This window comes from Natrix helvetica (assembly GCF_964273705.1).
Source record: "Natrix helvetica genome assembly, chromosome: 2".
NCBI classification, from domain to species: domain Eukaryota; kingdom Metazoa; phylum Chordata; class Lepidosauria; order Squamata; family Natricidae; genus Natrix; species Natrix helvetica.
The window spans coordinates 256,311,407-256,323,836 of NC_138552.1; the positions used below are offsets into that span (position 1 = coordinate 256,311,407).

The following is a 12,430-nucleotide window of genomic DNA, read 5'->3' on the forward strand; positions in this document are numbered from 1 at the left end:
CAAAGGTATAATTAACGAAAAAGTATTCTGGTGTTTAGTCATCTTTGGGGTTGAGGAATTGTACCCACCCTTCCACATTTGCAATTTGAGTGTTGGGAGGAAGGCTTAGGCATCTTTCATTCAGCATAATGGTGGTGAAATTAGCTAAGTCAAGCTTTGTGACAATAATTGCAAATTATTGATATCAATAAGCAGGGTATGGCAGGCCAGGGTGTGGCAGATTTCAGATAAGACTTAAAAATGTAGGGGTGGTGGTGTAGAAAACTGTTCCTGGGAATGTATAGCTAACCTCTTAAGGTCTGACAGTAAATGCTTAAAAATCATGCTGGGAAAATAATTTACAAGAAGATTTTATATTTTTTCTGAGAACAGGAAAGCAGTCATTGTTTTGCTTACTTCTTAATCCCCAAATTACAATAATAGGGCTGGAAATAAGCCAAGTATCCAATGACCGGTACAGTATAATATAAATGCTTACATTTCCAACAGTACTTCTTTGAGTAACATGCTAAGGTGGTTTTCCAAAAAGTAAGGAATGAAGCCAGTTGAAAAACAAAAATTGATTTTCTGTACCTTACACTTCAGTTTAATTAAAATAAAATCAAGTTAATAAGATTAATATCCAGTCATAAATGTAGTGTTTTCCCTAGTGTATTGAAAATGACAATTTAATAGTAACTTCTCAAATTCTCTTTAAACTATATCCAAGGAATTCAAGAGTTGCATGTAATATGGATCTTACACTGCACACATTTGAGCTAAACTCTAACAGTGTAGTTAAATCTATTTTTATTCTCTCATAACCTAATTTTTCTAATACTTTAGTTGATGAAGAAATTTCAAAAACTATTGAAAGCTTGCCCGCTTTTGAGATTTTTAAGTTAACTAGATGTGTTGGATTTGTTCTTATAACTATTTTGGTATATTTTACAACACTTGTAATAACTAATAAGAAATGTGGATTAATTTTGATAAAGAGGGATTTCTGAAGTGTATGCTAGGTGGCATCATTGGCTGAGCTACAAGAATCAAGCAGTATAGTGGGTTGCCATTACATGTTTTTGCTATTGCTTAACACTTCATTTAATGATTCATAAATTATATCTGACTAAACTAGGGACGACGTGTACATTTACAAAAATGTGCGTTCTTTAAACCAAAGCCCAAAACAAAGTATACTAAGCTGACAATCTCGAAACACACATTGTGATGTTATTTATGAACATATTTGTGGGAAATATGGAGAAATATTTATATATTGATGGAAGTGGCATGTAATCATGAAATTACAAAGGGAAAATTGTACAGTTTCATATTTTAGAAAAAGCAAGTACAGAAATACATTTAGGAGAAATGAAGATGCACAGAGATTGCAAATCAGAGCAGCAATCAGATCCCACACACTTGGTTGAAAAAAAATGAAGGATTGGAGCCCTGCAAAGTAGACCAGACTCTGAAACCAATACCACATGGACTTGGACTATTTTTATTGTCTATGGAGATTCTCAGTCATCCAGGTCATGGTTGTCCCAAAGGTACTTTTTCAAAAGGCATTGGACTTCTTCAAAACTGAAGAAGCTTCTTGGATGAGAAGATAACTGTCTTCAAGAGAAAACTAAGTCCAATTGCCTTTTGAAAAAGTCCCCTTGGGACTACTTTTATTGTAACATCTATAATGACAGGCCTCCAAATTTTCCTCCCTCGCTTTATCTTGTGAACTAGGAAAGAGTTTGCTTGATACATTCTCTCTTATTACTCAGTTACAGATTCAAGATCTTCTTATCTTGCTGTTGCTGTGCTAGTAACTCTTCCTCCTGTGCTTCAAGACCATTCCTTATGTCCTCTATAGACATTCAGTGGAAAGTCTGCAAGGCTTCAAAGTAGAGATGAGGTAGAGATGAAAATCTCCCGATTCTCTATGGGTTCAGCTGTAAGATTTAAAAGGGGCCCATACATAGCTAGAACATAAATATAACTGCATAGTCTTGGACAACTTTTATTATAGAGCTGAATTTACATTCTAGCAAACATGAGTTGAGTGCAACTCTGCTTTAGACTTCCAAACTGAATGTGTAGAAAATGGGGAGGGAAAAGATGGGATGTATGTGTAGATTTGTTCTTTGCCTAGTTAATAATTTTCGTGCATTCAGCTGAACAGAAATGAATATGAAGAATTTATTCAATTGTATCCATTGTAAACCAACCTGTCAGAATGAATGCCAGTGTATTTCTTCACACTTGGTTTTCCTTTGCTACCTATCCAGGTAACTTAAATTTTGCCAACTTTGAGATGTACCTTACAGAGTTTTCATGGTAGGAGGATGGTGGTTGTTCTAGAAAACCTGGAAATTGTATGTTGCGTTAGTTCTGTTGCCTAAAGTAGGAGAAATGGGTTATTTGAAAGTTACGCTGTTTGTGGCAGGAAGAGCTTAGTGTGTAAAGTACCAGCTCTTTAAGCAGCCTGGTTTGTGTTGCCATGGTAGCATTTCCTCTTGCTTGGCTGGCTTATGAGTGACTGGTAGCGCAAGGCAGAAGCTGTGCTGATCGGGTGTGCTGCTGGCTGGAGGTGGGAGATGTCATCTCTCTTCTCTGTCTTTTTAAACTCAGGTGTAAGGGTGGATCCCAAGTGCACATGTGTTTGTATGTTTTAATGTAACATAAACTCAAGAGCATCTGAGGGCACCTAGCTAGCTTTTTTAGTTATTCTGCAGAACTGGTTTTGTAGAAAATAAAGAGGAACTGCTTATGCAATGGAAACAAGATATGCAAGCCAAATTATATTGAATGTTGCTTTGTTACATTGCAAGTATCTCTCTCTGGTATGATGGTGGTAATAAGGCTTTTCATCTAATTTAATGTTGCAGCTTACATAGAGGCCAGTTTTCATGGAGAGGTTTAAAGTCACACACATTTGTCCCTATTAAGTTCTCGCAGATACGACCGTCGCCGCCTCAAAATATAAAAGTCCTTTTCCTTTATTACACCATCAGAATTGACTATTTAAATAAATAAGGAACTCAGGTGATAGAAAACCCATCCGGAATCAAATGGACTCTTTCCCCGGTAGAGTATGTCTCCACAATAAATTGTTTCATAATATTAAAATGTACATAAAATTGCCAATTGTTGTTTGCATTATTTGGCATAACAAACGTCTGGTAAACTGCTCACTTTTTAAATAGTTGGTTTACTGTGTTGGTATACTAAAGGTTAATTGTGAAGCTTTCTCTCTACTGGTACCCTTCCTATATGCTCAGATTAAAGTTTCCAGAATACTCAGCCAGTATGTTCTCAGAGTATTTTATTTCCTAATCCATTGAGACAAAAGAAACATAAATCCTGAACAAGAGTATGAGTAGTTCTTGGCTTATGAGAGCAATTGGGGCCAGAATTTCCATCACTGAGTGACATGGTTGTAAAGTGAAACTGCATAGTTTCATAACTGCAATCCCTGTAGTCCAGGGGTGTCCAAACTTGGGAACTTTAAGACTTGTGGACTTCAACTCCCAGAATTCCCCAGCCAGCAGCTGGCTGGGGAATTCTGGGAGTTGAAGTCCACAAGTCTTAAAGTTCCCAAGTTTGGACACCCCTGCTGTAGTCAGTGGTGGAATTCAACTGGTGTAACAACTGGTTTGCTCAGTGTGTGCTTTGCGCACACGCCAAACATGTGCTCTGTGTGCGCACAGTGTGCTTGAAAACAGCTCTAAAGCTTACCTTTTACTGCAACTCCAGTGAGTAAAACAGCTGAGGTGCGGCAATCTGCTCTGCCGCACCCTGGGCTTCAAACCAAGGAAATATAGGACAGACCTGCACACAGGCTGGTGGGTGGGGCCAACTGATCATCGGAACTACCAGTTCGCGTGAACCAGGCTGAACTGGCTGACTCCCATGGTTATTAGATGAGGCAGCTTCATGCCAGCTTCCAACAACCAAGTCACTGAGGAAGCTGGTGGGAAGTTGCTTAGCCTCGCAAAGTGACTTGCAAGCAGGCTGGCAGGCAGGTAAAATGGCTGTTGCCTGGTGAAAGAGTATGTGAAGTCACTTCCGGTTTGCTCGGAGGGTGGTTTTAAGCGTTCCGAAGGCTTCAGGGAGCGTCCGGAGGCTTCCCTGACGCCTTCGGAGCGCTTAAAACCACCCTCCGAGCAACCCGGAAGTCACTTCCGGTTTGCTCGGAGGGTGGTTTTAAGCGTTCTGAAGGCTTCAGGGAAGCCTCTGGACGGTCCCTGAAGCCTCCGGAGGGCCTCCAGGGGGGGCGGGGGAGGCTCTTTTCGCCCTCCCCAGGCTCCTATACAGCCTCTGGAGCCTGGGGAGGGCGAAAAAAGCATGGAAAAATGGGGAGGGGGTCGCGCGTTATGCACGCATGCGCACTGTGGGGGTCACACATTGCATTAAGGGTGCGGCACGCCTGCACACAACCCCCCTGTGCTCCCCCCACTTTTGGCACGCGAACCAAAAAAGGTTCGCCATCGCTGATATAGAGAGTGTTAGGAAAGATATTTTTGCAATGCTTGATCTCCCAAATGTACCACAGATGTTAAACTTCGCTGTATCGATGAAATGATTTTTTTGTAATATTTATCCAAATGTTAAAAGGGATCAGATCATTAAAAAAAGTTACTAACAGGAAGTATTCTGAACAAAGCAGGGTAGGGTCCACAATGCTTAGATAAATGAGATTTGCTAAACAAATATGCATCCCTTGGGGAATCTGTAATTGAGTACTATCACAGCCTTCTCTAAATTGAGAGGTTGTACATCAAATTTCTTAGTTTTTCTACTGAATTTCAGCAGTTCAATTTGGAAAAAACAGTCTGGGGCTATATATGATGTAGAAATGATGGTTGCCCATAGGAACTGGCATAGAAATTAGCACAGACTTCCTCTAAATGAATTCTTTTCATCCAGAAAAGACTTGCAATATTCCAAAAATGGTATGATGTTTGCAAATTTCTGCTAAAACTATGGACACATGAGCATAAATCACACATGGACATGCTAAATTCCAAATCATCCGGATAGAATCAAGTTGGAGATTTTTTTTTCTTGATAAACAATAGCTTAACTTTTGATTACTGAAATACATTCTATTTGGGATTGCTCTTGAAGACTGCCTGGAATTACAGATGATCCAGAGTTTAGTGTCATGAAGATCAGCCATGTTACACCTGTGTTGTGTGAGTTGCATTGGCTCCCAATATTATTCTGTGTGAAATTCAAGATGATGATTATTACAGTTAAAGCCCTATATGATATAAAACTGGGTTATTGGTATGATTGCCTCTCAGATTGGATAAAATGGGCATGCCTAATCCCTTCCGTTAAATGTTATCTTAGAAAACATGCCATTTCTATGGAAGCACCTGTCATATGGAACACACTTCCGCCAGAGGACCGGCAGCCCCCACTTAACCTTCTGAAAAATACTTAAGATCTGTCTTTTTCTCCAAACATTGGGCTAGGTTGAGATTGGGGAAATGAACTTATGGGTTACATGGGAAAGTTTAGTTGTGATGCCAAATCTTTTTGTTTTGATGTTTTAATATTGTAGATAGATTTTGTTTTATTTTGAGGTTATGAGACATACAGAGTTTGGTTCAAGAAGGGCAGCTATATAAATGTTTTAAATAAATTCAGTTTTGAGGATTCCCCCCCCCCCTCCATATGGTAAGTGATTTTTCCCCAATTTGTTAATTAAGATATTCAAAGGATTATCTCAGAAATAGTTGAACCTAGGACTTTGTGTGTGGAAATTTTATTATTTGAAAAATAACGTATTCTCTTATTTTATCCAAGAGGAATAAAATTATTCAAAAGAATAAATAATTCAAATCTACCCAACATACCACCCGTTCATGTCAAAAATATGACAAACCCAATGACTTGTAACAATATCCTGCATATTGTAACATATTGGGACCATTGAGGTTATTCTTACTTTTTCCGCGTCTTATGTATAGGACTTAAAATTAAAAGTGCATTAGGTTCAGTAATTGAAATGAGATTACTTACCACCCAGTGATCTCTTTGCATGCACTAGAACGTGGCTTTAAAATAGATAATGAGGTGCCCAGTGAGCCATCTTGATGCATCATTGTTTGAAGTTGAAGCAGGAAGAGCTTTGATTTCCCTGGATGAAGAATTGCTTGCAGTCCTATGAAAAAAGGAGGATAATAAGTATACATTTAAAAAATATAAAGTCCAATTATATAGCTGTACTCCAGTGGAATCCAATTCTTAAATGCTTTTGGCAGTATCTCTTGGCCAGATGTACCTCATTTGAGATATGTTGTTAAGAGTAACAAAAAGACAGCCCAGTTGATTCACCTTGAACACTTGGAAAGGAAGATTGGGAACCGATAGGAAAAGTCATAGCTATTTTGGAATAGTGCCTGTTTATTCATTGTCTGAAGAGAAAGAGATGGCTGAGGATGAATGCATGCATTATGTCCTAAACACCCTTTTACAAAAGGCCTCTCCAAATAAAAGCCAATTAGAAATACAAGCAGGGCTGCTATTAAGAAATTACTCTATTAATCCTATCTATTGATGTTTTCAACTTCAGTTTTAATGCTTCCAAGCAGGCATTTGAAGACAAAATATTAATATAACATGCACGCAAACCCAAATGAAAAAGACACTAAATAACCAAATTGCCTAGAACAAGATAAATATATTTAAACCAGCAGAAGGAAGTGGTTTGGCCCTGGGTATCAGAAATAGGATTCAAATCTGATTCAGCATTTATCAGCCTGCTGAATCTTTTGCCTGGTACAGTATATTTTCTTCCATTCCAGGATGTTAAAAGGGTAACACAAAATATGGATGGTCTGCAAAAACAAAACTAGATTGCTAGGGCCTGGGGTGAGATTGAGGGAAAGAGCACAGCTTGAAATCTACAGGAAGCATTCCTGATGAGGAAAGGAGTAGGTGCCAAAATCCAATTTTAGTCAATCATTTTATAATGCATTTTTGCGGAATTTATTCCAGACTTTGCCTCAATTTTTTGTCAGTTTTACTAATGCTTTACTAATTGATTTACTAATTACTAATTACTAATGTACTAATTGCTTTTGTTTTTATTTAAAAAATAGCTTTTTCAGAATACATATGGGCAGTCCTTGATTTACAGCAGTTCATTTAGTAACCGTTTGAAATTACAATGGCACTGAAAGAAGTGACTTATGACTGTTTTTCACACTTACGACCACCGCATCATCCCCATGATCATGTAATCAAAATTCAGATGCTTGGTAACTGACTCATATTTATGACGGTTGCAGTGTCCCAGGGTCATGTGATCACCTTGTGCAACCTTCTGTCATTGGGGGAAGCCAGATCCATTTAACAACTGCAATGATTCACTTAACAACCATGACAAGAAAAACTGTAAAATGGGGCAAAATTCACCTCACAACTGCCTCACTTAGCAGCAGAAATTTTGGGCTCAATTGAAGTCCTAAATTGAGGACTACTTGTATAAGGAACACTGTAGAGCAACCAGCTACAGAATTCTCCTTTCTTTAATAAAAGTGTATTTCTCATAGTTTGAGTAAGACTTATGAATGGTGGTTCTAAGAAAACAAAGGTAGTTTTCAAACTTTGTTGTCACAGCAGTTGTTAAATATGAAGTTTGATTTTTTAAAAATAAATGGTGTCAGTTGGTCTTTTTTATGAAAAGAAAGGGATATTTTAGAGGAACTATTTACTTCAATAAATCAATACAAGCAATTTGACATGTTTCAAATATCAAGTATTGAAAAGCAAATTGCTAAACCTGTCAATCAATCAGTCAGTCAGATGACCTTGCAGGAAGTATTGCCAAATCAAAAGGGGATGAAGTCCAGAACAAAGAGATAATATTAGTTTGGAAGCAGCTCGGACAGAAACCTGCCTAATTCACTGAAGATGGAGGAAGGGGAGGTGCAGCACAATCAAACTTTCAGAATTTCATTACTATAGCCAATCTAAATGAAATCAATTTTAGCCTTCATGTGGAGTTGAATTCCTGGTCTGGTCTGCCTAGTGGGGCTGACAATATGTTATCTTGGTCTCCAGAATGAAAAGCAGGACAAAAATCTGATACATAAGTAATGCTACATTTTTAATGTCTTATGAAAGTGTAGTTACAGGTTGGAGAAGCTTGGCACGCAAGATGCCCATTGTTTTTAAGAAAAGAAGGCTGTTTCTTTTTAAAGTTTGATAGTGGCAAAAAAAAAATATATCCAAACTTTGCCAAGTGGGTGAACATTAGATTTAAAAGGTTTTCACTGTATATTTGTCCATAAATATGATCCCAGTGCTGCCATGAGGAAAAGAAAAGCACTCGGTGAGGAAAGTTGCAAGCCCCTTCTTTTCCCATCCCATTTCTGAGGTCAGTCCTGGGGAGGCACAGGGCTGTAGGGATGGCAGTTCCCTCATGAGGTCTACCGCTGTTACCAGTGATGAATACAGTGCCAAAGTGATGGGATTGAAGTAACGGTGCTGTAATGATCCGTTGACCATGCTTATTCAGAGAGGTGTGCCTCCAGCTGTGTTTACATTCATCTTAAGGTCTTTAGACATAAAAATAGTGATACATTGTGTTTTATTCAAGCACCTGTGGGGTGTAACGCACTTTTAGATCTGATGTTCCTATTGAAACTGCCTGTAATCACTGCTAATGCCTGGTTGTTTCCTAGGTGAACGGAAAAGGTTCACTGTGGTGTGTGGATCCAGAATATAAACCAAACCTTGTACAGGCTCTGAAGAAGCAACCATTCCCCTCTGCGTTTGCATTTTATACCCCACCAGCATCACCACTAAGGTAGGATTTCTTTTTTCAAGCAATACAACTGTGGAATAAAAGGTTTTCCAGATGTTATTACTAAAGAAGACGGGGCAGTTTGTATTTTGACAATGCTGTGGTGGAAAGCTGTTTTTCTATATCCTTTTTTTTTCCTTTATGAAAGTTGGAGAACAGCTCGTATTCAATGGCAGATCCCATGTTTTGTAGGCAGAAACGCCTTCCATGTCCAGAGTCCCTGCATTCCCCAAATGCATTGAGTGTGCTCCCCCAGCCAAAAAAAATCAGCCATCCTCAGTCACAGAATACAGGAGACCAGCACTGAACAAGGCAGTTTTATTTTTTTCATCTTGATAGCCTGCCTCTTCTCATAGTTATTGGGATCGTGATACTAGGATTAAAAAAAAGGAATTTAATTGTTTGTGATATCTGAAAGATGTACAGGAGTACCTGTGTAAGCCAGGTAATGAAGCTTCTTGCTTAATATGTTGAGACCATTAATGGCCCAGGTTTGCATACTATGAACTAATTCCACGTTTCTCATATATTTTCTAGGTAGGCCTGTTTAGGAGTATAATTATTCAGAAAAAAATAATTCTTTGATAGAACGTTTGTGTTACATAGTTCATTTTGGAAGAGGTAATATCAGGAGTGAGATTTGGGGCATGACCCAAATCCCAATGCACCATCTGAGCCTGAAAGACCACAGACGGCCTTGTGGAGAAGAGGACAGAGCTACTTTTCCAGTGGAAGAGAGGGAGTGGTCACGTGTGGGTATTCTCAAAGCCTGATTGGTCCAAAGACTGAGAGTAAACTTCTTAAATACTCCTGCCTTCCTTTCCTGCCCAGTTTCCTCTCAATCTCTTGGTCCAGGCACTGTTGAGAATTGAGTTAGGTAGGAAATAATTTAAAATTACTTGCTTTTTATTCAATCTGGTTTTCGATTTGGCTAATTGAGCATTTTAAATTATAAACAATTCTAAACTTGCAGCTGTGGCCCAAGGGGCAGTTCTTCTGCCTCGGGGCGGTTGGGGAGGGCCCTGTGGGGCATCCATCCGTGGGCGCGGAGCCTTAGCCCGATCCCCGGGATCGCGGGGGTGCCAGCTCTCAGGCAGCTGCAGACGCGACGATCGCTCCTGGAGGCTAGGAGAGGCAGCATCAGCACCATGAGTTGCCGGAGAAGCCGCCGCTTGATTTGGGCGGCGGCTGCTCGCTTTGTATTTAATTTTTAGAGTGCGAAAGCGAGCGAGCTAAGGGGGGAGTGCACGCAGGACTGCCACGAGGCCCCAGCGCGCCGGGCCATCTCCGCTGCCGCAAGAGGCCAGGAGAGCCGGGACACACGATTTCGGCCTCCTTTGGACTCGCACGAGTCCCGGTGGCCATTTTGAATAGCACCACGTGCGCGCAGCTTCTATCGGTTTGCAGGGCCACTTGGGAGGCCTAGGCTGAGATGTGCGGCCTAGTCGACCGGCTCCAGTTCCAGCCCAGGCCCAGGTTACGAAAGGGCCTACAGTGGCCTATGTTCTTCTGCCTCCACATGTCGGGACACGTGAGTGGGGCTATGAAGGAGGGCTCGGAAATTCCCCAGGGCCAGGCAGAGGGCCCGGTGAGGGGGCAAGAAGTCCGGGGGCAGGGGTCTCGACCCGGGGATCCCCCAGTAAGGCCATTGGCGGCTCAGTGTCCCTCTAGAACCTCCACCAGAGAGGAGGACAGGAGGCATAGGGCCCTGGAAAATACTTTTGCCAGAGCCGAGAGGCAGGCCAGGTCTGCAGGGCCTGATTCTGCCAGCAGGTCACAATCTCCCATCAGGCCTCCGTCTGAGCAATCCTCGCCTCAGGGCTTCAGCTCTTCCTCCCCCTCTTATTTCTCCTGCCAGGTCCCACAGGTATTCCAGGCGGAGGGGGTTTCCCTCCCCTTCCCCTTTGGTCTCTCCAGGTTTGGCGAGGGGGGATCAGGTGGACCCTTTGGAAGGGACATCCAGGGGACATTATACCTCACACAGGTTGGAGCCCCAGGGTTCTGGCAACGCTTATAGGGATAGGGAGGATTTGGAACATCTCTCTGAAGGCATTAAAAGACTTATTTCTGCAGCCATTTCTAGGGGTATTGCCCAACAGGACAGGAGCTCACACTCAGCTAGGTCTCAGCATAGGGCATCATCTCCTTTCATGGTTAGCGAGACTTCTGCCATGGGGGAAGAGAATCTCCAGGATATGGGCTTCTCGGAAGATGAGGATGCAACCCAGCCCGATCCGTCTTTTTCCTCCAGCCATGTTCAAAGTTCTCCTGAACAAGGTGAGGAAGACCACCAAGGTGGGGACAGGGGATCCCACGGTTCCCCCACCTAGGGATCCAGATATGGCCATGTTTTCGAACACGGCCACATACTAGGAGATTCCAGACCCTCCCTTGTTCATGGAGGTCCTGACCAACCAGTGGTCCCGCCCCTCAAATTTTTCTAACCCTGGGAGTAATGACCGCCGCTTCTACAATGTGGAGCAAACTTTTGCTCAGGCCATTCAACTGCCCTCCATTGACACCCCGGTGGCTACTTTAGTCTCATCTTTCCCAGTGGTGTCCAGGGATGCGGCGGATAAGTTGAAGCCCGAAGATAAGCGGGCGGAGCTTACCTTGCAGAAGAATTTTAATGCCACGGCTTGGGCCATAAAGTCTGCAGCCGCGGCCTTGTATTTCAACCGCGCTACGGTCATGTGGCTAAGCCTACTCCAGGATCGGATCCCGATCCAGGACGAGTGATTACATCAAGACCTGGCAAAAATTATTGTGGCTTCCCAATTTTCCGCTGATGCTACTTTAGACACGGTGAAATTTGCGTCCAGCGCCTTGGCCACCTCTGTTACTTCCCTTCTGCATAGGGATAGTTCTGTGGGCCAGACTTCACCTCCGGTCTCTGCAGTGGGAGCTCATTCCGTTCCAGAGGGGACAGATGAGCAACTCACTCCGAACCCTACGCCTCCCCACAGGGGTCCAGGCTTCCCTCAGGTGGTGGACCTCACCGGCCATTCAGCAGGGCTGCTCCTTCTGGGAGCCGGACAGGGTGACCGTCACCACAGACGCGAGCTTGTTCGGTTGGGGGGCCCTGGTGGGCTCTCGCTTGGCTCAGGGCAGATGGACAAATGCGGATCTCCGGCACAATATCAATTGGTTGGAGCTGAAGGCTGCCGGCCTCGCTCTCCAGCACTTCCGGACCTCGGTGGTGGACCGGCACGTGCTTCTTCTGATGGACAATGTGGCCACCAAGGCTCATATCAATCGTCAGGGGGGGACTCACTCTCGAGCCCTCTGGCTAGAGGCTCTGAGACTGGGCGCCTGGGCGGAGAGGCACCTGTTGTCCTTGGTGTCGGAACACATCTCCGGCCTCTCCAACCACCAGTTGAACTGGTTGAGTCGGGTGACCCTGGCAACTCCATCCGACCATTTTCTGGAGGATCTGTCAGAGGTTCGGCACCCCCCTGGTAGACCTCTTCGCGTCTCCGGCGAATGTGCAACTGCTCTGATTCTTCACACATTTTCAGTCACGGATGGCAGAGGGCACAGATGCCCTCAGGAGCGGGTGGCCGGCGGGCCTGCTCTACGCGTTTCCTCCAATTCCCCTCATCCCAGGGACACTCAGGAAGGTGGTAGTGG

At 42.9% G+C, this 12,430-nt stretch overlaps 1 protein-coding gene across 3 annotated transcripts in view; it reads left to right on the plus strand.

Moving 5' to 3' along the window:
* The window catches only part of FOXN2 (forkhead box N2), a 47,237-nt gene that overhangs the window by 17,217 nt on the left and 17,590 nt on the right, over window positions 1–12,430 (plus strand). For all 3 annotated transcript variants that reach the window (XM_081941185.1, XM_081941184.1, XM_081941186.1), the window contains one exon: window positions 8,679–8,803. In XM_081941185.1, coding sequence (XP_081797311.1) covers window positions 8,679–8,803 — 125 coding nt within the window. The remainder of the gene's footprint in view (window positions 1–8,678; window positions 8,804–12,430) is intronic.